Genomic DNA, 27,881 nt, shown 5'->3' with positions numbered 1-27,881 from the left:
TTTATTTCAGAACCCTCTCCCCATTCCCCTTTTCTGATGAAGGGTCTAGGCCCGAAACGTCAGCTTTTTGTGCCCCTAAAATGCTGCTTGGCCTGCTGTATTCATCCAGCTCGACAATTTGTTATCTCCGATTCTCCAGCATCTGCAGTTCCCATTATCTCTTTTATAGCAAATGACACAATATCTGATTATGAACTGGTTGCAGGAACTTGCTGTGTGCCAACTGGCTTCATACATAGAATATAGAACATTACAGCACAGTACAGGCCCTTCGACCCTCGATGTTGTGCCGACCTGTCATACCAATCTGAAGCCCATCTAACCTACACTATCGAGTTTTGAGAAGATTTGTAGCTCAGGTTGAGTTTCTGGATGTGAGTTTGCTCGTTCCCAACACCCACAAACGAAGCTGCATGAGAACATTATTCCAATGAGCCACCACACACTGCAGCACAGAGGTACTACGAAGAGCGGAAGAAAATCACCTATACAGCGTATTCAAAAAGAATGGGTACCCTATGAACACAGTCCGCCGATTTCTCAGCAACAAACCCAAACAAACAGACAAAACGGGCCCAGAAACCATAACCACTCTCCCCTACGTCAAAGGCATTTCCGAAATGACTGCCAGACTACTCGGACCTCTTGGCATCAGGGTAGCCCACAAACCCACCAACACACTAAAACAGCAGATAATGAACTTAAAAGACCCTATACAGACAACAAGCAAAACAAACGCCATCTACAAAATACCTTGCAAGAACTGTGACAAACACTACATTGGACAAACAGGCAGAAAGCTAGCCACCAGGATACATGAACATCAACTAGTCACAAAACGACATGACCCGCTATCACGAGTATCCTTACATACAGATGAGGAAGGACACCACTTTGATTGGGACAACACATCCATCCTAGCACAAGCCAAACAGAGACACGCACGAGAATTCCTAGAAGCATGGCATTCCAACCGGAACTCCAACAACAAACACATTGATTTGGAGCCCATCTACCACCCTCTGAGAAAAAGAACAGGAAATGACATCACCAACCCAAGGAAACCTAAACAGATAAATAGAAAGCGGGACATAACACCAGCGCTTCATCGGAGGCTCACTGATGATGTTACCTAGAATGGTGATGAAACATCTGAAAACTAACCTTCCAGCTCAGCGAGCAAACTCACATCCAGAACCTACACTATTCCATGTACGTCCATATGCTTGTCCAAAGATGACTTAAATGTACTTAACGTTGGCGAATCTACTACTGTTGCAGGCAAAGCGTTCCGTTCCTTTACTCCTCTCTGAGTAAAGAAACCACCTCTGACATCTGTCCTATATCTTTCACCCCTCAATTTAAAACTATGACCCCTCATCCTTGCCGTCACCATCCGAGGAAAAAGGCTCTCCCTATCCACCCTATCTAACCCTCTGATTATGTTATATGTCTCAATTAAGTCACCTCTCAACCTTCTTCTCTCTAACGAAAACAGCCTCAAGTCCCTGAGTCTTTCCTCATAAGACCTTCCCTCCATACCAGGCAACATCCTAGTAAATCTCCTCTGCAGGCTACTGGGCATTAACAATTGCATTTTACAAAGCACTTCAGTGATTTTAAAGGGCTTGTCAATTTTGAGTAACAATCCAACGTACTATCCAAATGTAGGTAGGCAGATTCTCCTACCCTCTTGTATCAATTGTTTGATCATCTGATGAAGGGTCTAGGCCCGAAATGTCAGCTTTTGTGCTCCTGAGATGCTGCTTGGCCTGCTGTGTTCATCCAGCTCCACACTTTGTTATCTTGGATTCTACAGCATCTGCAGTTCCCATTATCACTGATCCAGAGATTGATCCAGTTCTGAGTGTGTGCAAACAGCGAGCTTTTTTTTCAATACAGTAGTCTGGTTCCTGTAAAGAGTCAGCTTAGAAGAAATTACTTCTGTTCCATTTGTGGAAGCAGAAATGTGCTTAAAATCAAGATTTCCAATATGGAAGTAGGATTCACAAAGCAATAGTGAACATAACATAGGTGTAGAGCTGGATGAACACAGCAAGCCAAGCAACATTTTAGGAGCATGAAAGCTGATGTTTCAGGCCTAGACCCTTCCGTCAGCTTACCTGCCCCTAAGATGCTGCTTGGCTTGCTGTGTTCATCCAGCTCTACACCTTGTTATCGTGTATTCTCCAGCATCTGCAGATCCTATTATCTCTGGTGAACAGAACATGAACAGTTTACAAAGCTCCTAAAGTGGTTTTATACAGAGAAGTATAGCCTATCAAAGCAGTGAAGTTATAAACATAGTATAAGTTGCTGTTAAGGTGTCAAAGTTCTTGGAGAAGGTGCATCGAAGAATTACAGGAATGATACCAGAGATGAGAGACTCCAGAATGTATGATAGTGGAAAGTTTGAATTTTTTGTCTTTCAAGCATTGAAGATTCTGAAACGATGTCCTTTGGTTCTCGGCTCTCCCATGTGTAGCAAAGTGCTGTCAGCATTTACCCTGTCAAATCCTTCAGGAACCCCATGTTTCAATGAGCTCATCTCATTTTTCTAAACTCCAGTGATTAGAATCCATACCTGTTTAATTTTGTCTTGTAAGATAATTCCTCCATACCAGGGATCATCCAAGTGAACCTTCTGTCAAATGTCTCCAGTGGAATTGTTTTGGAAATAAACAGGATCAATTCTGGTCTCAGTGTTCTCGATGTGTTCTCACCAGAAGCCTCTACTTTCAACCACCTTGAAATACTTCCAGAGATGCAGCCTTCACAACTCTTTTAGGCAAAGTTTTCCAGATGTGCTCAGTTTTAAATAATCCCCAGCCTCTCACTTCTGTCACCATGTGCCCCTGTTTTACATTCCCCTATGAATGGAAGCATCTTCTAAACCCTAATAACTAAAGGCTTAACGTATTGAACTTTTTAAAAAAAAGGAATCAGTCCTTTTCAAACAGCCGCTAATGCGAGTAAATGTGATAATGGGAACTGCAGATGCTGGAGAATCTAAGATAATAAAATGTGAGGCTGGATGAACACAGCAGGCCCAGCGGCATCTCAGGAGCACAAAAGCTGACGTTTCGGGCCTAGACCCTTCGTCAGAGAGGGGGATGGGGTGAGGGTTCTGGAATAAATAGGGAGAGAGGGGGAGGCGGAGCGAAGATGGAGAGAAAAGAAGATAGGTGGAGAGGATAGTATAGGTGGGGAGGTAGGGAGGGGATAGGTCAGTCCAGGGAAGACAGACAGGTCAAGGAGGTGGGATGAGGTTAGTAGGTAGGAAATGGAGGTGCGGCTTGGGGTGGGACGAAGGGATGGGTGAGAGGAAGAACAGTTTAGGGAGGCAGAGACAGGTTGGACTGGTTTTGGGATGCAGTGGGTGGAGGGGAAGAGCTGGGCTGGTTGTGTGGTGCAGTGGGGGGAGGTGACGAACTGGGCTGGTTTTGGGATGCAGTGGGTGGAGGGGAGATTTTGAAGCTGGTGAAGTCCACATTGATACCATTGGGCTGCAGGGTTCCCAAGCGGAATATGAGTTGCTGTTCCTGCAACCTTCGGGTGGCATCATTGTGGCACTGCAGGAGGCCCATGATGGACATGTCATCAAGAGAATGGGAGGGGGAGTGGAAATGGTTTGCGACTGGGAGGTGCAGTTGTTTATTGCGATTTTTGCCTTTTTGCAATTTGGTAGCTAAAATTGTACATGGTATACTAGGGGGTTGCCTCACCAATCTTCTGTATAGTTGTAGCAGCAGTTCCCTGTTTTTTAAACTCCATCCCCTGAGCAATGGCGGGCCCAGCTTGCTCCATCGGCCTGCTCATACTTTGTGTTTCATGCTGAAGAACACCCACATGCCTCTGTCTCAACTCTGCTTTCTCTCCACTGATGCTGCCAGACCTGCTGAGGTTTTCCAGTAATTTCTTTTTGTTCCCTCTGTGTGCTTTTCTGGATTCTGAATGCCGTTTGAATTTTAACCTTCTTTTAGCTTATGATAGAGTTGGCATCACGGAAGTTCCCATTATGGCTGGGGATGGATGTCTGGAGGTGTGGGGCTTGAGTGGGCTTCCCGGAATGCGGGCCCTTTAACGGGGCGGGTCCCTGGCGCAGGCCTGTCATTGGTCTATTATTAGCGATGTTGTCTGAAAGTGACACATTGTCGGCGGGAGAGGGGGATCCTGGAGCAGAGAGGTAACCAGTCCCGGAGAAAGATCGTAGCAAGGTCAGACCCTCCCTGTGGACAGAGTTAGACACCCTCTTTTAAAGCCCCCTGCCATCAGATCCAAGCGTGAGATGTCAGAAACGCCGCTGTCCTCAGTAAGGCCTCCATCGCCGGCTCCGGGCGAGCAGAGACACGCGTCAGGGAGACAAGGACAGAGACTGGATTAGTAAAGGGGAGTGGGATCAGAGAGTGAAGGATTCTCAGAGACCGGGATCAGAGAAAGACGGGGATTGGAAAGAGAGGGATCACGTAGACTCGGATCGAGCACAGAGGGCAATCGGAAGAAAATGGGATCAGAGGGAGTAATTGAGATATCGGTGCCGAGAGAGAGAGAAAGCAATGAGTAACTCGGTTCTGGCAGAGATCAGAAAAGCGACGATGGGAAAGGGGAAGGATAAGAGCGTGGGAGACTGGAATCAGGCGTGTTGGAGTGATTGACAGAGATGGAAGGTCACAGACTGGAAGAGGACGCGGACACAATGTAGAGAGAGCTTTGCTCTGTTTCTAACCTCGAGCTGTACGTGTCATAGAGTTATAAAACAAGAAGAGAGACCCTTCAGTCCGGTTCGTCCGTGCTGACCAGATTTCATAAATTGAGCTAGTCCCAACTGCCAGTATTTGACCCAAATTCCTCTAAAGTCTCCCTATTCATACTCATTAGATGCCTTTTAAATGTTGTTGTCCTGGGAGTGTTTGATAGGAACAGTGAAAAGAGACTTTTACTCTGTACCTAACCCCATGTTGTTAATGTGGCTGTGTCGACGCAGTTTTATTGACAATCTTAAGTTGCTCTGTCGACTGCCCAGCATGTGGCTGAATTTGGATTTTGTTTTCATTCCAGCCCTGGCCGATGTATGATACGGGTTATGATTTCTTGAAAGTTACTAAAGGTTGTTGTTTGCTGTCATTCTTCTGCCTGTACTAATCTCATGGCTTGCTTTTAGCTTTGTAGTTTCTGACAACATCTCTCTGTGAGGCTGGCTGCTGGCTCACTTCAGTGTCGTGTGATTATAGTAGATGCATAGGCTGTCTTTGCCCAACTCCAAATCTCCCCGACATTCTAAGTCCAAAGGTTTGAAATTCAATAGCCCCTTCAGAATCCTGAACACAAATTCAGAACACATCTGCCCAGTGTGCTGTTGACAGAGTTTTTATTTAGCCTTTCATAGGTTGTGGGTGTCACCAATGAGGGCAATTTGTTGCCCATTTAGCATTGTCCTTGAACAGAATGGCTTGCTAGACCAGTTCAGAGGGCAGTTAAAAGTGAACTGCATCACTGTTGTTCTGGAGTCACATAGGTCCAGCTGGGTAAGGGTGGAAGATTTCCTGTTAAGAAGGAAATGAAATAGATTGGTTTTAACAATACTTGTTGTCTGCGTGCTCACCATGATTCAGATTGCTTTCAGTTTCTAATTGACAAATGGATTTAAATCCCACCAGCTACCACATTGCAATTTGAGCTCATGTACCCAAGCATTAAATGAGAAAAAGATAAGAAAAGATCAGTGTCAACCTGTGAAAAGCAGAAATGTGAGAAAGTATCATTGGAAACAGAGAAGCTAAACAGTTTGTGGCTGCCTTCAAAGAGGATAATACAAGCAGTCTTTCTGAAATAATGAAGACCCAAGATCTAGTGAGAGTGTGGAACTGAAGGAAATTAGGATCAGTGCAAAAGTGGAATTGAAGAAATAAATGGAACTCAAAGTGGATAAATCCCTGGGATCTGATTCCCTTCACTCTCTAGTGCTGAAATATTCAGCTATAGAGATGGTAGATACAAAGGTGACTATCTTTCAAAATTCACTTATTTGATGGTACCTGAGATTGGAAGATTTCTGAAGAAAGGAGAGAGAAAGACAGAGAAAACAGGGAATTACTGAGCTGTTAGCCTGCTGTCAGTCTTTGGGAAGATTGATTATAAACTGTGGTTATTGGACAGTAGGAAAATCATTGCCTGATTGAACAGGGTCAACATGGATTTGTGAAAGGGAAACATTATTTGACAGACTGGATGGAGAGGGTTTTTTGAGGATGTTCTGAGTAGAGTCACTCAGGGGAAACTAGTGGGTGTTATTTTGTACTGAGATTTCCAGAAATCTGCTGCTCAAGTGCCTCAGAGGAGGCTGGAAAACAGAATTAAATTGTGTGGGATTGGAGGAAATATACTACCATGCACTGCAGATCACAGACAGTGGGATTAAATGGGTCATTCTCAGGTTGGTAGGTTATTACTGGTCAGCTATGGCAAGGATCAGGGAGTGCATCCCAGCCTCTTCCCATTTGTATCGAAGTTTTATATGTCAAGGACTGTATAACAGTGGAGTACAATACTGGTGGGGGGGCTGATCTGTCACTGTGAAACATGAGTGAGGACAGAGCAGTTGCTGTGCAACACTGAGATATGTAGTGATTGGAATGATGTCAGTGAGGTAGATCTCATAGAATGTGAGTTCCCTGATTGGGGCTGTTAATCTAGTTCAATCAGGGAGTCCTGGCTGACTTACGAATAGGAGTTTCAGGGTTCACCTCACTGGTGGAGCCGGCTCTGAACTAGCTGTGTCAGTGTCCTGTAATATGCACGTTTAAATAAAGGGTGACTCGATGATGGGATACTAGCCTTCATGGAATTATTTCAGGGTTTAGTACAGGTGGGGGACATGTCTGTCAGTGTAGAAAACTGGGAGGAGCAATACTGGTGGGGACAAGTTTTTCACTGCATTACACTGCGGTACAGTACTGATGGAGATAGGTCTGACACTGTCTAACAGTGGTACATAGTCCTGGTGGAAACAGGTCTTCATCATGTATAACATTGGGGTGCAGTACTGTTGGGGTCAGGTCTGTCACTGCACTACACTTGACACAGTACTGGTAGAGACAGGTCTGTTTCTGTATAACTCTGGGCTGCAGTGCTGGTGGGGACAGATCTGCTACTGTTAACACTGGAGTACAGTGCTGGTGGAGCCAGGTCTGCCGTTGTGTAACAGTGGGGTCCAATACTGCTGGGGACAAGTCTGCATATGTTGAGTTCAGAATTGAGATTGATGTGCTTCAGTGAAATGTTTACATGTAATAACATTTTCATCTTTTTCAGAGGATGTAAATGAGCAAATGGAGAAACCACTGCTCAGAGATCTATATTTTGCTGTCTCGATTGAGGAGAGGTTGTGAAATTGAGTTAGTCACATCCAGCATTTTCAAACCAGTTTCCCAAAGACAGGGCCACTGTTTGTGACTGATTGTTGGTAGTGAAATTTGAATTCTAAAATGTCTGTGAAACCAGTGTTAGTTGTGGTAAAAACCCATTTGCTTCATAAATGCCCTTCAGGGGAAAGGAGTTTGCCATTTGTGTCTGACTCAATAGCAATGTGGATGACTCCTAACTGCCCTCTGAAATTACTGAGCAAGCCACTCAGTTCAAGATGTATAGGGTTGGTCAAATATTGCTAGCCTAGCCAGCAGCACTCACATCCTGTAAGTTATGGCAGTTGGAGCGGGGACGATTATAGCAGACAGGAAGGTGGGAAATTGTTTTGGCAGGAAGCTGCAGAGGGATTTGAATATGAGGATGAAATTTTGAAGTGAAAGTGGTTGTTGAGGCAGATTCCAGTGTTACCCAGTGAACAGGACTTGCTGTGAATGAGGGTAGAGTGGAGTTTCAGGTGAATTCAAGTTCATACAGATAGGAGGAACACAGCAGCACTCTTGTCTTAAGGTCACAACTTATGGCTAGTTGGCAATAGCAGCCAACTGTGGTTCAGAGTTAGGTGACAAGAATGGTGGAGAACTGTGCTCAGAAACTCATCTGGATTTCCTGCTGGGCACTGATTTTGTCAACTGTCTTGTTTTTTCTGAAACTGTTGCCACAGTGAGGGATGGACTTGGCTGCAAGTGAACAGAGTTTGTGGCGGTGGTTAATGGCGATAGAATCATAGAATCCCGACAGTGTGGAAACAGACCCTTCGGCTCAACAAATCCACACTAACCCTCACAGGATCCCACCTACACCTGTCCCGTAATATACACATCCATGGACACTACAGGCAGCATTGTTAACCACTGAACCACCACACTGCCCCCCCCACCACCACCACCACCCCCCACACACACACCACCCCCCCCCGCCCAACCTTTATTTTGTATCTAACTCTGTGCTGTGCCTGTCTCGGGAAAGTTTGATGTAATTTGTAGGTGAATGTGAAGAGAAGAGTTCTGTTTACGCACTGACAGTCTTCACCTGAATGAACAAAGTGCTGAGAAAGCATTGGCCATCACTGTTGAATGCAGTTCATTCGATACAAAGTAGGTGGGGAAGGGCAAACTAAGAATTAAATTCTTTTTAGAGAAGACTGCTGCTGCAGAGAGTTTCCAAACCGCTGCTGAGATGTTTAATTAAAGTGTGAAGCCGGTAGATTGTACCTCTTAAGATAATAAAATGTGAGGCTGGATGAACACAGCAGGCCCAGCAGCATCTCAGGAGCACAAAAGCTGACGTTTCGGGCCTAGACCCTTCACCTCTTGTTGTTTCTTGAGCCCTGAGGGAGTGTTATGGCAACACTTCAGGAAACATGAACTGGACTTTTGTCATGACCATCAATTCTGGATCAAGCTGTATTCCTTGGCAGTGTGCTGGTTGACTACCAAAACCGGAGGTGTAGTGGACAGCGCAGAAGGTATCTCGGAATACAATGTGATCTTGATCAGATGGGCCAATTGGCTAAGGGGTGGCAGATGGAGTTTAATTTACATAAATGAGAGGTGCTGCTTTTTGGAAAGGCAAACCAGGGCAGGACTTGCTGGTACAATGACAACATTTAAAAGGCATTTGGATGGGTGTATGAATATGTAGGGTTTAGAGGGATATGGGCCAAATGCTGGCAAATGGGACTAGATTTAATTGAGATATCTGGTCAGCATGACAAGTTGGACCAAAGGGTCTGTTTCCATACTGCACAGCTCTATAGCTGTTAGTCTGTAACTGAACTGGAGTATTTGGTGGCGTCTGGAGAGGTCACTGACTGTCTCAGGACCTCCCAAAGTATTTTATACCCAGTGCTGTTGTGGCTGGCAATGAGCAGTTAGCGAGCTCTCACAAATGTGATAATAACTAGAGGAGCTGTTTTGGTGATGTTATTTAAAGGTTCAGTATTTACCAGAGCACAGGAGAAGCTGGAACAATGTCCATGGATTCATTTACTGAGAAAGCACTTGGATCAGCCATGATTGTAAGGGTGAACTGGGCTCAAAGGACCTGTTCCTGATTTCTGAGTTTGTGCGTCCACAGTTGAGTAGCTCGTCTGAAATATGGGACTTTGACTATGCAACACTCACTCAGTCTCACACTGGTAGACTCAGTCTTGACAATGAGACAAAGCTCCTGGCAAGTCTATAATTATCTCATAACCTACATAGCTGTAGTCAGGTCTGCTTTTTCACATTGCTGTGTATGAGAGAGATCTGGCTGAGTGCCATTTGACCCTGTCCACATTTGGAAAACCACCGTCAGTCGAGTATAGTAATGACTTGTCAGCCATACAGCACTTTGCAATATGTTGGCGAGCCGAATGAGACTGGTAGAACAACATTGTCTCTGTCTTGTAACTCTGGTGGTTTCACCATCACACCTCATCATGCTCAGTAATGACCAGGCTGGGGAAAGTATTTGTCAGAGCCTTGACAGTCCAAGCTTTCCCAGCATCAGCTGATAAATAGCACGACATCCCAATGTAAACAAGCTGTTACCAGACCAGTCCCAAACACTGCTCCTACCAGTTGTATACCCAGGATTACACAAGACAGTCATATCAACACCAGTAACCCAGGGTTAGTCTGTGACAGACCTGCTTCTACCAGTACTGTACCCTAATGTTATGCAGTGACAGAACAACCCTCACGTGATATTTTACGCCATTATTATACAGTGACAGACCTGCTTCCACCAGTACTATACCCCGGTGTTGCACAGTGACAGCCCTGTCCCTACCAGCACTGTACCCCACTGTTATACAGTGAAAGCTCTGTCCCCAGTAGTACTGGAATCCAGTTATTTACAGTGACAGACCTGTCCCCACCAGCACTGTCTGCCAGTGTTGCACAGTGACAGCCCTGTCCCTACCAGCACTGTACCCCACTGTTATACAGTGAAAGCTCTGTCCCCAGTAGTACTGGAATCCAGTTATTTACAGTGACAGACCTGTCCCCACCAGCACTGTCTGCCAGTGTTGCACAGTGACAGCCCTGTCCCTACCAGCACTGTACCCCACTGTTATACAGTGAAAGCTCTGTCCCCAGTAGTACTGGAGTCCAGTTATTTACAGTGACAGACCTGTCCCCACCAGCACTGTCCCCCAGTGTTGCACAGTGACAGCTCTGTCCCCCACCGGTATTGTACCCCAGTGTTATATGGTGAAAGCTCTGACCCCACCAGTACTGTACCCCAGTGTTATATGGTGAAAGCTCTGTCCCCCACCCATACTGTACCCCAGTGTTATATGGTGAAAGCTCTGTCCCCACCAGACCTGTCCCCCAGTGTTACACAGTGACAGACCTGTCCCCACCGCTACTGTACCCCAGGATTATATAATTATTCAATGACAGACCTGTCCCCATCAGTGCTGTAACCCAGTGTTATTCACTGACAGACCTGTCCCCACAAGTATTAGCACTCAGTGTTTTGCTGGTCTTAAGGGAAGCAAGATGCTGTCCTTCCTTTGTCTGTCCTAACAAGACCCCAGACCCTCAGCAATGTTGTTGACACTTAAATGTTCTCTGGGCAATTACGGATGGGTAATTAATGGCCAGTGATGAAATGAAAATGCTGTGACAGGCCTTTGCCCACCAGTACAGTACCCCAGTGTGAGTTAATGCCTTTTGTGCGCTGTCTGCCAAATAAGTCAAGGGGAAGGTAGCATAGGGCCTGGTATCTCTTTAAGATGGTCAGGGATTTAGAGTAGAATGTCATGACAGGTTAGTGTGGACCATGCAGTGTAAGGCAAGAAGTCAAGTACAACCTGTGGGTCCGAAAATCAGCCAAAAATACCATTGTAGTGTGTACTCTTGATAAGTTTTATCCATTTAGAAATTGCAACTAAATAAATTCAAGGTTGAACAAATAAAAGTACATTTGACATTGTTGATTCAGGGCATGTTGTCACTTGAAATCTGTGACTGGGCCAAAACCCACAAAAACATCCTGTTCCACAAAGATCAATTCCACCATCAACATTTTAAAATCTTTCCCAAGTTTCCAAAATGCAGAGCACGTGGAGTGCATGAGGTGCCTTCCAGTTAGATAAGAAATAAAGCTTTCTCCACATTGTGCCCATCAGTCACTTCAAGGACAGTCACAGCACAGGGCTAGACATTGTCTACAAGAATAGTGCCAGACGACTGGAGGGTAGCAAATGTGGTTCCCCTGTTCAAGAAGGGGAGTAGAGACAACCCTGGTAATTATAGACCAGTGAGCCTTACCTCAGTTGTTGGTAAAGTGTTGGAAAAGATTATAAGAGATAGGATTTATAATCATCTAGAAAAGAATAAATTGATTAGGGATAGCCAGCACGGTTTTGTGAAGGGAAGGTCGTGCCTCGCAAACCTTATTGAGTTCTTTCAGAAGGTGACCAAACAGGTAGATGAGAGTAAACCGGTTGATGTGGTGTATATGGATTTCAGCAAGGCGTTCGATAAGGTTCCCCACAATAGGCTATTGTACAAAATGCGGAGGAATGGAATTGTGGGAGATATGGCAGTTTGGATCGGAAATTGGCTTGCTGAAAGAAGACAGAGGGTGGTTGTTGATGGGAAATGTTCATCCTGGAGACCAGTTACTAGTGGTGTACCGCAAGGGTCGGTGTTGGGCCCACTGCTGTTTGTCATTTTTATAAATGACCTGGATGAGGGCGTAGAAGGATGGGTTAGTAAATTTGCAGACGACACTAAGGTCAGTGGAGTTGTGGATAGTGACGAAGGATGCTGTAGGTTGCAGAGAGACATAGATAAGCTGCAGAGCTGGGCTGAGAGGTGGCAAATGGAGTTTAATGCAGACAAGTGTGAGGTGATGCACTTTGGTAGGAGTAACTGGAATGCAAAGTACTGGGCTAATGGTAAGATTCTTGGTAGTGTAGATGAGCAGAGAGATCTCGGTGTCCATGTACACAGATCCTTGAAAGTTGCCACCCAGGTTGACAGGTCTGTTAAGAAGGCATACAGTGTTTTAGCTTTTATTAAAAGAGGGATCGAGTTCCGGAACCAAGAGGTTATGCTGCAGCTGTACAAAACTCTGGTGCGGCCGCACTTGGAGTATTGTGTACAGTTCTGGTCACCGCATTATGAGAAGGATGTGGAAGCTTTGGAAAGGGTGCAGAGGAGATTTACTAGGATGTTGCCTGGTATGGAGGGAAGGTCTTACGAGGAAAGGCTGAGGAACTTGAGGCTGTTTTCATTAGAGAGAAGAAGGTTGAGAGGTGACTTAATTGAAACATATAAAATAATCAGAGGGTTAGATAGGGTAGATAGGGAGATCCTTTTTCCTAGGATGGTGACGGTGAGCACGAGGGGGCATAGCTTTAAATTGGGGGATGAAAGATATAGGACAGATGTCAGAGGTAGTTTCTTTACTCAGAGAGTAGTAAGGGAATGGAATACTTTGCCTGCAACGGTAGTAGATTCGCCAACTTTAGGTACATTTAAGTCGTCATTGGATAAGCATTTGGATGTACATGGAATAGTGTCGGTTAGATGGGTTGAGATCGGTGTGACAGGTCGGCACAACATTGAGGGCTGAAGGGCCTGTACTGTGCTGTAATGTTCTATGTTCTAGAATAAAGCTCTCTCTACACTGTCCCCATCAAACACGCCTGTGGAAGGGACAGCATGGGATTGGATACGGAATAAAGCTCCCTCTAATGTTAAAATATACATGAAATGACAGTGAGTCACATGAGACTGGAGTGTAATGTTCCCAAAAGGGCTGTTGCAGCTCATTGATGTGCAACGGTTACAAATATTAAGGGCAAAATGTTCCTTTTATCACGTAGGTGACACCTGACAGCAGCGGGTCAGGGATGCATGTCACCGTTGAACACAGTTTGTTGTGTTTGACGGGAACACACAGCTGGCAACTGCAAGTTGCTCACATCATTGCAGGATATGATCACAGGTCCAGTAGCAGGCGTTGTGAAATATTGTATGTAAACAAACAGTTTTTCCAGCATGGAGCAGATGATTTAAATAATGTATCTCAATTTTGCTGTTTCTAGGAACAGAGGCTGAGTGATTTCAGCTACAGACAGTGCCAGGAGGCCCAACACGTGAACCTATCTCTGCTCTGTCCACCCAGTCTGCAGGAACGACTTGTCAGAGCAATATAGTGATTGGCTGTCGTCGTCACAGGTTATAAAAGGTGCTGTCTCAATAGTGCCTGTCATCTTTCTACCTACAGCTGTCTATACTGTCAGCCCTGGTTCAATGAATTGCTGAAGGATGTTTTCTACCTTGTCTGGGAACTCTTGCACCTCTTGACAACCCAGCAGAAAGTACGACCGTGTGAAGAGGAATTGCCCCAGTCTCAGGAATTAGAATCCAGCAGTTCTGGCAGCATCTGTGAAGACAAATCAAAGTTAACGTTTTGGGTCCTATGTCCCCTCCTCAGACCTGCTGAGCTTTTCCAGAAAGTTATGTTATTGTTTCTGATTTAAAGTATCCACAGTTCTTTCAGTTTTTATTCAGGAATAAGAGTGTTAGGGGAAGGGGTTGTAATGATTTAGTCTACGACGGGAGACGCCCTCTTCTGTTGATTAGTAGACCATCAGTACTGACCCTCCGACAGTGCGGCACTCCCTCAGCACTGACCGTCCGACAGTGCGGCACTCCCTCAGTACTGACCCTCCAACAGTGCGGCACTCCCTCAGCACTGACCCTCCGACAGTGCGGCACTCCCTCAGCACTGACCCTCCGACAGTGCGGCACTCCCTCAGCACTGACCCTCCGACAGTGCGGCACTCCCTCAGCACTGACCGTCCGACAGTGCGGCACTCCCTCAGCACTGACCCTCCGACAGTGCGGCACTCCCTCAGTACTGACCCTCCGACAGTGCGGCACTCCCTCAGTACTGACTCTCTGACAGTGTTACACTCCCTCAGTACTGACCCTCCGACAGTGCAGCACTCCCTCAGCACTGACCCTCCGACAGTGCGGCACCCCCTCAGTACTGACCCTCCGACAGTGCGGCGCTCCGTCAGCACTGACCCTCCGACAGTGCGGTACTCCCTCAGCACTGACCCTCCGACAGTGCGGCGCTCCCTCAGTACTGACCCTCCGACAGTGCGGCGCTCCGTCAGCACTGACCCTCCGACAGTGCGGCGCTCCCTCAGTACTGACCCTCCGACAGTGCAGCGCTCCCTCAGCACTGACCCTCCGACAGTGCGGCACTCCCTCAGCACTGACCCTCCGACAGTGCGGCGCTCCCTCAGTACTGACCCTCCGACAGTGCGGTGCTCCCTCAGTACTGACCCTCCGACAGTGCGGCCCTCCCTCAGTACTGACCCTCCGACAGTGCGGCCCTCCCTCAGTACTGACCATCCGACAATGCAGCACTCCCTTAGTACTGACTCTCCGACAGTGCGGCGCTCCCTCAGCATGGACCCTCCAACAATGCGGTGCTCCCTCAGTACTGACCCTCCGACAGTGCGGCTCTCCCTCAGTACTGACCCTCCGACAGTGCACACTCCCTCAGTACTGACCCTCCGACAGTGCACACTCCCTCAGTACTGACCCTCCGACAGTGCGGCTCTCCCTCAGTACTGACCCTCCGACAGTGCACACTCCCTCAGTACTGACCCCTCCGACAGTGCGGCGCTCCCTCAGCACTGACCCTCCGATAGTGTGGCGCTCCTTTAGTACTGACCCTCCGACATTGCGGCGCTCCCTCAGTACTGACCCCTCCGACAGTGCGGCGCTCCCTCAGCACTGACCCTCCGATAGTGTGGCGCTCCTTTAGTACTGACCCTCTGACAGTGCAGCACTCCGTCAGCACTGACCCTCCAACAGTGTGGCTGTCCTTCAGTGCTGACCCTCTGACAGTGCAGCACTCTCTCAGCACTGACCCTCCGATAGTGTGGCGCTCCTTTAGTACTGACCCTCCGACAGTGCAGCACTCCATCAGCACTGACCCTCCAACAGTGCAGCACTCCCTCAGCACTGACCCTTCGATAGTGTGGCGCTCCCTCAGTACTGACCCTCCGACAGTGCAGCACTCCGTCAGCACTGACCCTCCAACAGTGCGGCACTCCCTCAGTACTGACCCTCCGATAGTGTGGCGCTCCCTCAGTACTGACCCTCCGACAGTGCAGCACTCTCTCAGCACTGACCCTCCGATAGTGTGGCGCTCCTTTAGTACTGACCCTCCGACAGTGCAGCACTCCGTCAGCACTGACCCTCCAACAGTGCGGCACTCCCTCAGCACTGACCCTCCGATAGTGTGGCGCTCCCTCAGTACTGACCCTCCGACAGTGCAGCACTCCGTCAGCACTGACCCTCCAACAGTGTGGCTGTCCTTCAGTGCTGACCCTCCACAGTGCAGCACTCCCTCAGCACTGACCCTCCGATAGTGTGGCGCTCCTTTAGTACTGACCCTCTGACAGTGCGGCGCTCCCTCAGTACTGACCCTCCAACAGTGCAGCACTCCCTCAGCACTGACCCTCCGATAGTGTGGCGCTCCTTTAGTACTGACCCTCTGACAGTGCGGCGCTCCCTCAGCACTGACCCTCTGACAGTGCAGCACTCCGTCAGCACTGACCCTCCAACAGTGTGGCTGTCCTTCAGTGCTGACCCTCTGACAATGCGGCGCTCCCTCAGTACTGACCGTCCGACAGTGCGGCGCTCCCTCAGCGCTGACCCTCCGACCTGTCTGTGTTTTGTCATGGTTGTGACTTAATTTAGAAATGCTTCTTTGCCTGTAAAGTGCTTTGGGACATCGTGGGATTGTTTGAGGCAGTTGGAAAAAGTTTGTTTTGTGCGTGTTTTTGCACTTCCTGCCCTGAAAGCTAGAATTCTGTGGCCCACCTCATCATGTGTGGTGGGGTTTTCTGCTGATGTTTTGTCTCTTTGTGAATTTAGCCACCATTCAGTATTGTACCAAAGGAAGGTTTTTCGACTGACCTTGGTCTGTGTGAAGAGATCGGTCATGCCTGACTGTGATGTGCTGATCTTTGGCCTTCCGTCTTTTCTCAGCCTGCGCCTCTAGGGTGAACATCACAACATGTGGCTGCTTTTGCTGCTGGGTGTCCCGCTCTCAGTCACTACCGCAGAAAGCAATGTGACCATTCTACCCACAGCCTTTCTCCATGACCTCCTGCAACGCTATGGAGACAATGAAGTCCTTGTGCTACACCAGCTGAAGGCTCTTCTCAACCGGTTGGACATTGGTGTTGGGAGTGCCAGCATACCACATGGCCACAGCACCAACAACCTTTCCAAGGTGAGAGCCTGTCTGCTGTTTGTGCTGTCCGTCACCTTGAGCTCCTCCTCCTGACTTCTCTTCATTTGCACAATGTCCCATTCACCTCTCCACTCTGGTTTATTTCCTGTGAACTAATGCATCCCGATGTGAATATTCTCCATTATGTCCCTGACCTTCCTCAGTCCCTTCCTGTCTTTCTTACCTCACCCTTCTCCTGATGCTGCTCTGGTGATACTTTGGATTTAAGAGCTGTATTGTATCTTCCTCCCAATGAAGAACAGTTGAGACAGAGGTGCCAAATGGTCTGCTCAAAGCCAATGAACAGCTAGTGAGAACTTGGTTTTTTGTTTTACAAAAGTTGAAACAATAGAAGCAGCCTGAATGGGTGGTGACAAGTTCCCATAGGACCAGGATTTTTAGTTTTAGTTTTCTGCAGTTGCTGGGATCTTGAAGCAGGGTGTGGAAGCTCTGATTCCTGTCCCTCTTACAGCTAAATGCGGGTTTCTTTTCCTGCTGCTAGAATTGTCTGTGAGACAATTTATTTTACTAAATTTGCCTTTGCCAAGGGGGTGCTTATGTGATGTTAGTATACTGGAATAGTTAATGAATAGTTTATTTTTTGAGTATTTTGAAAAAATTACAGTTAAGCAGTGCAGCTTTGTCTGTATTTTAACTATAGTGTATAAGTAAAGTGTGTTTTGCTTCAAGTCTGGTAGTTTGACTGTATGAATCGCATCCAGAACACACAGCCTGGCATTTGCCTATAAAATAAGAAAAAATTAGGGTTTAGGCTACCTCCTTCATGTGCTTTGAGGGGGTTTGGTTTGGTCCGTAACACTGCTGTCTTGAACAGTATCGTTTTTAATGATCTCACCATTGGTAAGTATGCTTTCAGTCTCTAATTCCCCAAACCCTGTTGGTCCTTTGCACACCTTCCCTCTTGCTCTCCCTAATTCTTCTTAAAACCTGCCAGTTTAACCATCAACCCTGATGTGTCACTGTTGAATGTTGTCTGACTGATCCTTTCTGTCAAGTGCCTTGAATTGTTTTTAGAAAATGCACGTTGTTGAAATAACTCCACAGAGGTCGGGATCCATCACCAAGTCACCCTTTATTTACACATGGAGAATCTGTGACTTTAGGACTGGCCTCATTCAAAGCCAGCTCTCTCAGAGCGAACAGAACCTCCTGACACTCCTGTTCTTATCTGTCAGCCAGGGCTCTCTGACTGGGGCTGTTAACCTGGTCCAATCAGGGAACTCCGATTCTATCAGATCCACCTGGCTGACTTCATTCCACTCACTGCTGTCATCACACAAATGGAAGTTTGAAACTGATTGCTGCAACTTTATGGATTTGTTGGGCCATTTTTCACCCACCATTTTCCTGCCTCCCAAGCTGGTTTTCATTCCCACAGAAACTCAACCCCTGAGCATTCGCCCCTCCAGGCTTGATTTCCGACCTCCTTCCCACTTCTGTCTCTGCCACACTCTCTGCCTGTTTGACTATCCCCTAATCTGAATTTCCATGCTTGGTTCCTGTACCTTGTCAGCTCTCTCCCAGTCCTTGTGGTTCCCTGAGATTGGATGAATAATCCCTATTTTGGAATGCTCCCAAACCTTGCCAGTCGCTGGAACTGAGCCTGATTCTGGATTCCATCTTTTCTTCGCACTCCCAAAGCTGAATTCCCATTTCGGTGTTCCTGCTCTCGGAAATTTACTCCCGAACTATTTGCTGTTTTGGTCAGAGAAACCTCAGACTGTTCCCTTGAGGATCATCACAGGTAAACCCCACCACACCCCCACTCACCCCATTCTGCTTCTCATGAACCCCTCCTTGCTTCCCACTTGTGCCATCCTTACGCACTCCTAAACTGAAGGTAAACAGTTCCTCATCCCGCATTGCCCACCTTGATCTGTGTGTTTTGCTGGGGCATTTCATGGGGCTTTTAAGAGTCAACCCCATCCCCGAGGGTCTAGAGTCACATGTAGACCAGATCAGGTAAGAGATGATGAACCAATGACAGAGGATGTTATTGATGCAGGTCGGTTGTTGTTAGAATGGCTGATGGCTTTCACTATCATCATATTCCATTGTTTGCAGAGAATGAGTCTCTGTCTCTACATATATAGGAAGGATGTTATTAAACTGGAAAAGGTGCAAAAAAGGTTTACAATAATGTCACTGAGACTGGAAAGTTTGAGTTATAAGAAGAGGCTGGGTTATTTTTTCCCTGGAGCAGTGGAGGTTGAGGTGTATCTTTATAAAGGCTTATAAAATCATGAGGGGGAAGAGATAGGTGAATAGCAAAGGGTAGGGGAATCCAAAACTGAAGGAGCATAGGTTTAAGGTGAGAGGGGGAAAAATATAAAAGGCAAAGAAATCTGCCATTCTTACTTGGTCTGGCCCACATGAGACTCTAGACCCACCAGAATGTTTTTGAGTCTCAGCTACCCTCAGAAACCCAAAAAAAATTTCCAGATTTGTTACAATGTACCAGCAGGCCATTTGACCCATTGTGTTATCGCCAGCCCATGAGGCCACTCAATTCAAGGGCGATCAGGAATATCAGTCAGATGCTGGCCTTGCCCATGCCTGGGAAGAATTAATAAAAAGACTAACGAGGGTCTGACGCATGCTGCTGAGAGACAGGGAGGGTGTTCAGAGGAACAACAGTGACTTGGTGATGTTTTCTGTCCCCATCCAGTGCTTTTCCTCATCACAGCTTTTTGCAATTCACAACCTCAACAACAACAGCAGGATAGACAGTGCCACCTTCAAACACATCTGTCCAACAATCCTCCAGCAGCTGGAAAGTGGAGCATGTGCTGCAGAAAAGCAGGAGAATGAGGAGGATGAGGCCACTGTTCTCTTAAAGCCCACACCCTCGGAGGGTAAGTGACTTCCAGTCTTCTAAAACCCAGGGAGCACTGCACTGTTGGAGGGTCAGTACTGAGGGAATGCCGCACTGTCAGAGGGTCAGTGCTGAGGGAGTGCCGCACTGTCGGAGGGTCAGTACTGAGGGAGCGCCGCACTGTCGGAGGGTCAGTACTGAGGGAGGGCCACACTGTCATGGGGTCAGTGCTGAGGGAGCACCGCACTGTCGGACGGTCAGTACTGAGGGAGAGCCGCACTGTCAGAGGGTCAGTGCTGAGGGAGTGCCGCACTGTCAGAGGGTCAGTACTGAGGGAGCGCCGCACTGTCGGAGGGTCAGTACTGAGGGAGCGCCACACTGTCACGGGGTCAGTGCTGAGGGAGCACCGCACTGTCACGGGGTCAGTGCTGAGGGAGAGCCGCACTGTCAGAGGGTCAGTACTGAGGGAGTGCCATACTGTCAGAGGGTCAGTGCTGTGGGAGAGCCGCACTGTCAGAGGGTCAGTACTGAGGGAGAGCCGCACTGTCAGAGGGTCAGTACTGAGGGAGTACCGCACTGTCAGAGGGTCAGTACTGAGGGAGTGCCGCACTGTCAGAGGGTCAGTACTGAGGGAGTGCCGCACTGTCGGAGGATCAGTACTGAGGGAGAGCCGCACTGTCAGAGGGTCAGTACTGAGGGAGAGCCGCACTGTCAGAGGGTCAGTACTGAGGGAGCGCCGCACTGTCAGAGGGTCAGTACTGAGGGAGCGCCGCACTGTCAGAGGGTCAGTACTGAGGGAGAGCCACACTGTCGGAGGGTCAGTACTGAGGGAGCGCCGCACTGTCAGAGGGTCAGTACTGAGGGAGCGCCGCACTGTCAGAGGGTCAGTACTGAGGGAGTGCCACACTGTCGGAGGGTCAGTACTGAGGGAGCGCCGCACTGTCAGAGGGTCAGTACTGAGGGAGTGCCACACTGTCGGAGGGTCAGTTCTGAGGGAGTGCCGCACTGTCAGAGGGTCAGTACTGAGGGAGCGCCGCACTGTCAGAGGGTCAGTACTGAGGGAGTGCCACACTGTCGGAGGGTCAGTTCTGAGGGAGTGCCGCACTGTCAGAGGGTCAGTACTGAGGGAGTGCCACACTGTCGGAGGGTCAGTTCTGAGGGAGTGCCGCACTGTCAGAGGGTCAGTACTGAGGGAGCGCCGCACTGTCGGAGGGTCAGTGCTGAGGGAGAGCCTCACTGTCAGAGGGTCAGTACTGAGGGAGCGCCGCACTGTCACGGGGTCAGTGCTGAGGGAGCACCGCACTGTCAGAGGGTCAGTACTGAGGGAGTGCCGCACTGTCGGAGGGTCAGTGCTGAGGGAGAGCCTCACTGTCAGAGGGTCAGTACTGAGGGAGAGCCGCACTGTCAGAGGGTCAGCACTGAGGGAGCGCCACACTGTCAGAGGGTCAGTACTGAGGGAGTGCCGCACTGTCGGAGGGTCAGTGCTGAGGGAGAACAGCACTGTCAGATGTTCAGGGCTGAGGGAGAGCCGCACTGTCAGAGGGTCAGTACTGAGGGAGTGCCGCACTGTCGGAGGGTCAGTGCTGAGGGAGAACAGCACTGTCAGATGTTCAGGGCTGAGGGAGTTCCGCACTGTCGGAGGGTCAGTACTGAGGGAGTGCTGCACTGTCGGAGGGTCATTGCTGAGGGAGCACCTCATTGTTGGAGGGTCAGTGCTGAGGGAGTGCTGCACTGTCAGAGGGTCAGTGCTGAGGGAGCACTGCACTGTCGGAGGATCAGTGCTGAGGGAGCACCGCACTGTTGGAGGGTCAGTGCTGAGGGAGTGCTGCACTGTCAGAGGGTCAGTGCTGAGGGAGCACTGCACTGTCAGAGGGTCAGTGCTGAGGGAGCACCGCACTGTTGGAGGGTCAGTGCTGAGGGAGCACCGCACTGTTGGAGGGTCAGTGCTGAGGGAGCACTGCACTGTCGGAGGGTCAGTGCTGAGGGAGCGCCATGCTGTCAATTTCCCCACATTTCGAGTGACAGAAGCTGACTCTGTGTCTTTTCTCCTGTGACTTTGGTTCACAAGATCAAGTGTAGATTTGGGTGCCCTGGTCTGTGACACGTTGGCAGGGCAGGGAGTTGGAGGAGTGACTGTTCTAAATAAAGATAATGTTAGCATAATAGAGTGTGATAACCTCAATTAATAGAGTGTCATGACCTAGAATAATAGAATGTGATGACTTAGATTCAGGGAACTTTCGATATAGATGCACTTTGTATTGAGATGAGGAATGATAAAGGCAAGACGTCACTTGTGAGTGCCCTGCACAGATTTCCAAACAGTAATCACAAGGTAGGAAGGAGTATCAAGAAGAAAGTCTCAGAGGGGATCATCAAAAGGCTCCAGCAATTATCATGGGCAATTTTAACCTACTTTGGCTGGAAAAGTCAGATGGGAAAAGTCGGTTTTGTGAGAAATTTATTGAATGTTTTCAGGGCTGTTTCTTACACCAGAATGTTATGGCACCACCCAAAGAGTAAGTTTTATTTGAACAAAAATAGAAATTGCTTTAGAAACACAGCAAGTATGGCAGCATCTGTGGAAGAAAGCTGAGTTAACGTCTCAAGACCAGTGACTTTTTATGAGAGCCACCAGACTGTTTTGAATCTCAATCTCCAGCATCAGCAGTTCTTTGTTTTATATTAACAGATTTTACTCGACCTGCTTTTGACCAATGAGATTGGATAATCAGGGTGGAAGTGCCCATGGGTAGCAGGGATCATAAAATGATTAAAGTTTACACACAGTGTGAGAGAGAAGTGTGGTTCTAAATCTCCCAAATTTTCTGATGTCACAAACATAATCAGGAATGTGAATTGTGAACAAGAGTTAAGGAATCTACAAGGGAATATGGGCAATGATCTGACAAATGGAGGTACATTGTGAGAAAGTGTGAAATTGTCAATTTTGGCAGGAAAAACAAATAGAAGCCTATTATCTATTTAGTAAGAGGTTGCAGAGCTCTGAGATGCAAAGGGATCTCGGTGTCAAAATGTATAAATCATATAAGGTTACTTTGCAGATACTGTAAGCAATCAGAAAAGTTCATAGCATAAAAACCCAAAAAACTGCAGATGCTGTAAATCAGGAACAATACAAAGTGGCTGGAAAAGCTCAGCATGTCTGGCAGCATCTGTGAAGGGAAAAACAGAGTTAACGCTTCAGGTCCAGTGACCCTTCCTCAGTTAATAGAATGTTATGTTTTATTGTGAGGGGAATTGAAATCAAGAGCAGGGAGGTGATGCTTTAATTATACACGGCATTGGTGAGATTGTGTATGCATTTGTGTGTACAGTAAAGATCACAGGACATATGCAAGGATGTTAAAGTGTTGGAAGAACCTCAGAAAACATTTATTGGAATAATACCTAGAATGAGTGGTTGACCTTTGGAGGAAGGGTTGGACAGGGTACTCCTGTATCCACTGGAGTTAAAGAAGAGTCAGAAACATGAAAGATTCTGAAAGGACTTGACCAATTGGATGTGGAAAGGATATTTCCCCTTGTAAGAGAATTAGAACTAGGGGTTGTTGTTTAAAAACAAGGGGGCACTTGAAGATGATGATGAAACATTTTTCTTTCAGAAGATTGTGAATCTTTGGAATTCTCTTCATCATAAGTCAGTAAATGCAGAATTTTTACTTTTTTAAATCTAAGACAGAGGTAGATAGTTTCTTGATGATCAGGAATATGCAGGAATGCAGAGTTGAGATTAAAATGAGATCAGCCATGATTCTGTGGAAGGGTGGAGCAGGTTAGAAGGGCCGAAAGTCTAACTCCAGTTCCTTGTTTGTACATTTGTCTGTGATGTGCTTTGAGATGGTGATGCAGCAATAGGTGTGTTCATGAGTTAACTGGCAGTGGAACTGGGTTTGAAATACCGTTTGAAATAATGTCTCTACTGATCTGTTTTCACTGCACAGTGTGGGGCTTTGGTTTTCTCAGTGTATCTGTGGTAAACCTCAGCTCGCTGCTTGGAGTGAGCATCACGCTGTGCCAGCGAAAGCAGTCTTTCCACAGGGTCCTGATCTTCTTTGTTGCCCTGGCGATTGGCACATTGTTCTCCACTGCCATTTTCCAGCTGATTCCAGAGGTGCAGTACTTCCTCAACAAGCTCCCCCTCCCATTCTGATATGGGGCACGTGCTGTGAATTATTGTGGGATAATGATCCCTATTGGACTCTGTCTTAATGTCACTTTTTGCTTCAACACTCTGAGAGGCACAGTCCCACTTCACTATACACACACTAGTGTTAAAGCTCATCGCGTCACATGGACTGCATTTGGCCAAATCTCTCTCTCTCTGGAGCTTCCCGATCAAAACAATTTGTTGCAGTGCCAGAGTCTGCTCTCGGACCTCAATAGGTACGTTTGACCCTCGATATGACATACCCCATGGCACTTGTACCTTGGGGTCAAAAGCACCCCACATTGGTCACTATGAGCTGATCCTGGAATCAGTCAGCCTTCACTGAACCTTCAGGTGTGTCAGGTGAAGAGGTTAAATTTCAGGAGCATGCTGTTCATCTCATTATGCATTTGGATTCAGTCACTCCTCGGGAGCTCAAAGGGAGGAGGTCTGTGTTCAATTTGTTGAGTTCTTGGTGATTGACTGAATCCATGACATCCAGTCCCTCAGAGCGTTGAAGCTGCTCACAATGGTATCTAAACTGGCTGTTTCACTGAGTTTCAGTTTAGCTCTGGAGTCTCTGTCCCAGGTGGAAACTGGGCACCACCGGTTGCTGGAACCCTGCATGGTGATCATTGTCGGGGTCAGAGAGATTGGAAAATGTGGCACGGCAGCGTTGGAAACCATTCACCCACTGAAGGATCTAGCAGTTAGGCTTCGCCAGGTCCCAGTCAGGAATTGGAAAAGGTGGGGCCACAGATGATGCACAGCTGTCCCCTTCTTAACACGACTAGGCCACATTAGAAAACAGCAATCCATTCTGATTCCCTGTTTCCTCAGGGTTTGGAGACATTATGGCAAAGAGTAGAGTCCTCTTTGTGTTACTCTCCATGGGAAACCTGTTTAAAGATTCAAATTGATATTTTCCAACCTGCTTGGGGCCACTTTTTCTTCATTCTGATTGAAGGTACAGTTGACGTTGTCGTCACCACTATGGCCTGCCCCAACATCTTGGCTTTCAAACACAGCAACCGAGACTTTGCAAACTGAAACCCAGTGACCAGTTGTCTCTCAATTTGCTGTCATTGCACTGATCTGATTTCTGGAATAATGGCTTCCTCGTCCAGAATGGAGTAGCAAATTGGAAATGTGGCATCACTCCACTTAGGCCCCAGATAGAAGCTCGAAGGGTTTAATGATGAGGTCAGGTTGCATGGAAGTAAACCTGTATTCCTACCTGATATACAAGATCTTTAAGGTGAGGAAAGGTGCTGATCAGGGTGGAGGAGAGAAACTCTGCCCTCCTGTACCAAGGGGAGCAGGGTACTTTCAGTGCCGAACACAATGATATAACTTCAGCTTTCAGCCAAGCTGCTCTGGAGTAATGTCCACGAACACTTCCTCATACAAACAGTCATGGAATTGTGCAACACATAACCCCCAGACTCAACCAACAAAAAGCCTGTTGGCTTTGCTGGGAGTTGGAAAGGATGAGGGTGAATTGTCAATTTAAAAAATGAGGTTTCAGTGAGCTGGTGAAGTGGATCCATGGTGAAAGGCCAGCTACAGTCCCAGGGGATGGTGGGTTGGCTATGTAGCTTTTTTTCAGTTCTGTTCATGGGTTCATCCAAAAGGCCAGAGTATCAATGGCTGTGTTATATTGTCAAGTGAGGCCGGAGATGACTGTTATTCTAGAAATCACCTGAGATTCTACATTATATTCTGTGCCCTTGAAAACAATCAAACTGGATGATGATAGGGTCCCATTTTGGACCTGATTTGACATGAATTGATGAGTTTAATGGTTTCTCTTTGCTTTCCCTCTCCTTTCCTTTGCCTTTGGCCCTTCTGTTGAATAATTTGCCTCCTGCTTCCTGGTATGGAACCCTGACCTGGACCTCGACCATGTCCTCACCTGGGCTGTCGGACTGATACTCGGGGGCAGTCTGGGGCTATGGTTTTTTGTGTGTGACAGTCATATCTCTCTGCTCTCTGATCGGGGCCAGTGTGGTACCATTCATGAGGAAAACCTTTTACAAGCGACTGCTGCTGTACTTCATCGCCCTGGCAATAGGCACTCTCTACTCTAACGCCCTCTTTCAGCTCATTCCTGAGGTATTGTAATACATCTTAATTCACAGAGCGTCAGTGGTGCATGGAGAGTCAGCTCATGTTCGTGTTTGCTACTGACCGTTTCAGTGCTGGCCCAGACCGAGTCTCCAATTCAACTGCCTTGCTCCTCCCTGATCCAGTAGGAGATCCAAAGTGTCCACTGATTGGCCACCCATGCCCCCAGCTCCCAAAGCCCCAATCCTCTCCGCCAGCCAGCAACGGCAATGATGATGGGTACATAGGACCACACACACACACACACACACACACACACACACACACACACACACACACACACACACACACACACACACACACGGTCAGAATGTGGAAATCTCTCTCCCAGGGAGGGGTTGAAGTCACTATTAGGAAAGCATGTCAGGAGAAGCTAGAGATGTACATGAGGGAGCTGGGAATAGAGATTTAGTTTGACCGATTTAGATGAGGACCAATGTGAGGATGCTGGAGTACAGCATGAACACAAGCAGGGGATGGTTGGACTGGATGGCCTGCCTCTGCCTTCTACATCCTCTGTAATTTGTTATAAGCAACCTATGAGATTCCTTGTTTCATTAATAGAGGCAGGGAGTACGAAAAGTAGCACTAACTCCTTAAGAAACCATTGGTTAGGCTTAGCTGTGGTCCTCCTGTGGGTTTTGGAAGGTGCACTTTGGGAAGGATAAGGGGCACCTGAACAGGCTACGTACAGCTTCACTTGGACAGCGCCAGCAATGACAGACTTTACTTACACAGAGAATCTGGGGATGCTAGGCTTGGTCTCCATACAAGCACAGAAAGTTACTGAAGGCCAGAAAGTAAATTTAAATCAACCTGTGTGAACGTGTTCTCACACATCTCCCTGGAGGTGGGACTTGAACTCCTGAACTGACAGGAGAAACATTACCACTGCATCTCATGACCCATTTTTCAATTTGGATTCCCAGAGATCCGAATTAAACATCTGATGATGGAGCTTTGAGAGACAGAGTGAACCTGAAGCCCTCTCTCCATGCACATTGATCAAGGTTGTGGCTTGCAATTATTTAAATCCTTTGTTCCTGATTGTGTTTGCGTTATTTGACACCGGGGATATCATTGCGAAGCTTCCTGACCTGTGACAGCCAGTTGTTTGGCTTCCCAGATGTGGTTTGAAGTGACTTCATGTGACTGGGACGATCAGGTTGTATTACCTTTGTAATTACATTGAGTTTTTTTTGTTTGTTTTTAACATGGGACGGCTAGCGAACTTTTGCCCTGTCTAATCAACTTTGGCAAAGCTTACTGCAAGGAAATGAGGGAGACCTCTCTAGCCCCATTTCCTGCCTCTGTCCAGCAAACCCACCATGACCCAGAACACGATAGCTGAATGTGGAATGTGGGTCCTGCTGGTCAGCCCGTTGGAGGCTGCCCCTTTCTGACCCCAGCAGTATGCCCACAGACACGGAGACAGGCACCTTTGCTGAGGTCCCAGGTCAGTCTATAGGCCGTTATCATTAACAAACTGACAAACGCTGAAGTAGCTGCAGTGAGGGGACATTGAAGTAACAACTGCTGTGGTCACAGAGAACTCCCCTGAAACCGGCCCAGCTCCCATGGGCTTTCTTGTTCAGTCCAAGCCATTTCTCCATGTTCCTCTAACCGTCTGTCCCCTTCCACCCCCAACGTCTGACTATGTACTCCCTCCCTCTGACCAGCCCCTGATCCCCACCCACCCCTCTTCCCACTCTCCTTGGTGTCTCCCTGACCCACCCTGCCTCCCTCAGACCCTCCTCCCACTCCTTCTGATCGCTCCTCCTACAGTGACTTGAGTGTCAACTGCACTGTTTGCCTAGCCCTGCAAAGGACCCGATTCTGGTCCAGTTTAAACAGCTGGGGAATTCAGTCAGATTTGATGGGAACCCAGAGTATTCTCTCCTTGGGGGTGGGGAGCAATGTATGTGTGGCTGTGGGAGGGACAAATGTTGTGCTTCTTTATTTATTCACAGGATGTGTGGGCCAATATTTATTTGCAGTCCCTAATTGCCCAGAGTGCATTTAAGTGTTATCCACATTGCTGTGGGTCTGGAGTCA

General features: G+C 47.7%; 1 protein-coding gene across 6 annotated transcripts in view; it reads left to right on the top strand.

The window, feature by feature from the left end:
- The first annotated feature begins 4,105 nt into the window (after positions 1-4,105).
- Positions 4,106-27,881, top strand: part of slc39a14 (solute carrier family 39 member 14) — a 39,077-nt gene continuing 15,301 nt past the window's right edge. Inside the window, exons 1-5 of one of the 6 annotated variants that reach the window (XM_059641086.1) lie at positions 4,106-4,186; positions 13,475-13,617; positions 16,446-16,692; positions 19,382-19,568; positions 25,645-25,814. In XM_059641086.1, the coding sequence (XP_059497069.1) occupies positions 16,474-16,692; positions 19,382-19,568; positions 25,645-25,814 (576 nt within the window). In that variant the 5' untranslated portion in view covers positions 4,106-4,186; positions 13,475-13,617; positions 16,446-16,473. Of the gene's footprint in view, positions 4,313-4,701; positions 4,735-13,474; positions 13,618-16,445; positions 16,693-19,381; positions 19,569-23,493; positions 23,664-25,644; positions 25,815-27,881 lie in introns of those variants that run through there. The other 5 variants (XM_059641089.1, XM_059641084.1, XM_059641085.1 and 2 more) reach the window with 5 other exon arrangements.

The sequence above is a fragment of the Stegostoma tigrinum genome, chromosome 40, assembly GCF_030684315.1.
Source record: "Stegostoma tigrinum isolate sSteTig4 chromosome 40, sSteTig4.hap1, whole genome shotgun sequence".
In the NCBI taxonomy this organism is placed as follows: domain Eukaryota; kingdom Metazoa; phylum Chordata; class Chondrichthyes; order Orectolobiformes; family Stegostomatidae; genus Stegostoma; species Stegostoma tigrinum.
This window is presented reverse-complemented; position numbering and strand designations above follow the sequence as displayed.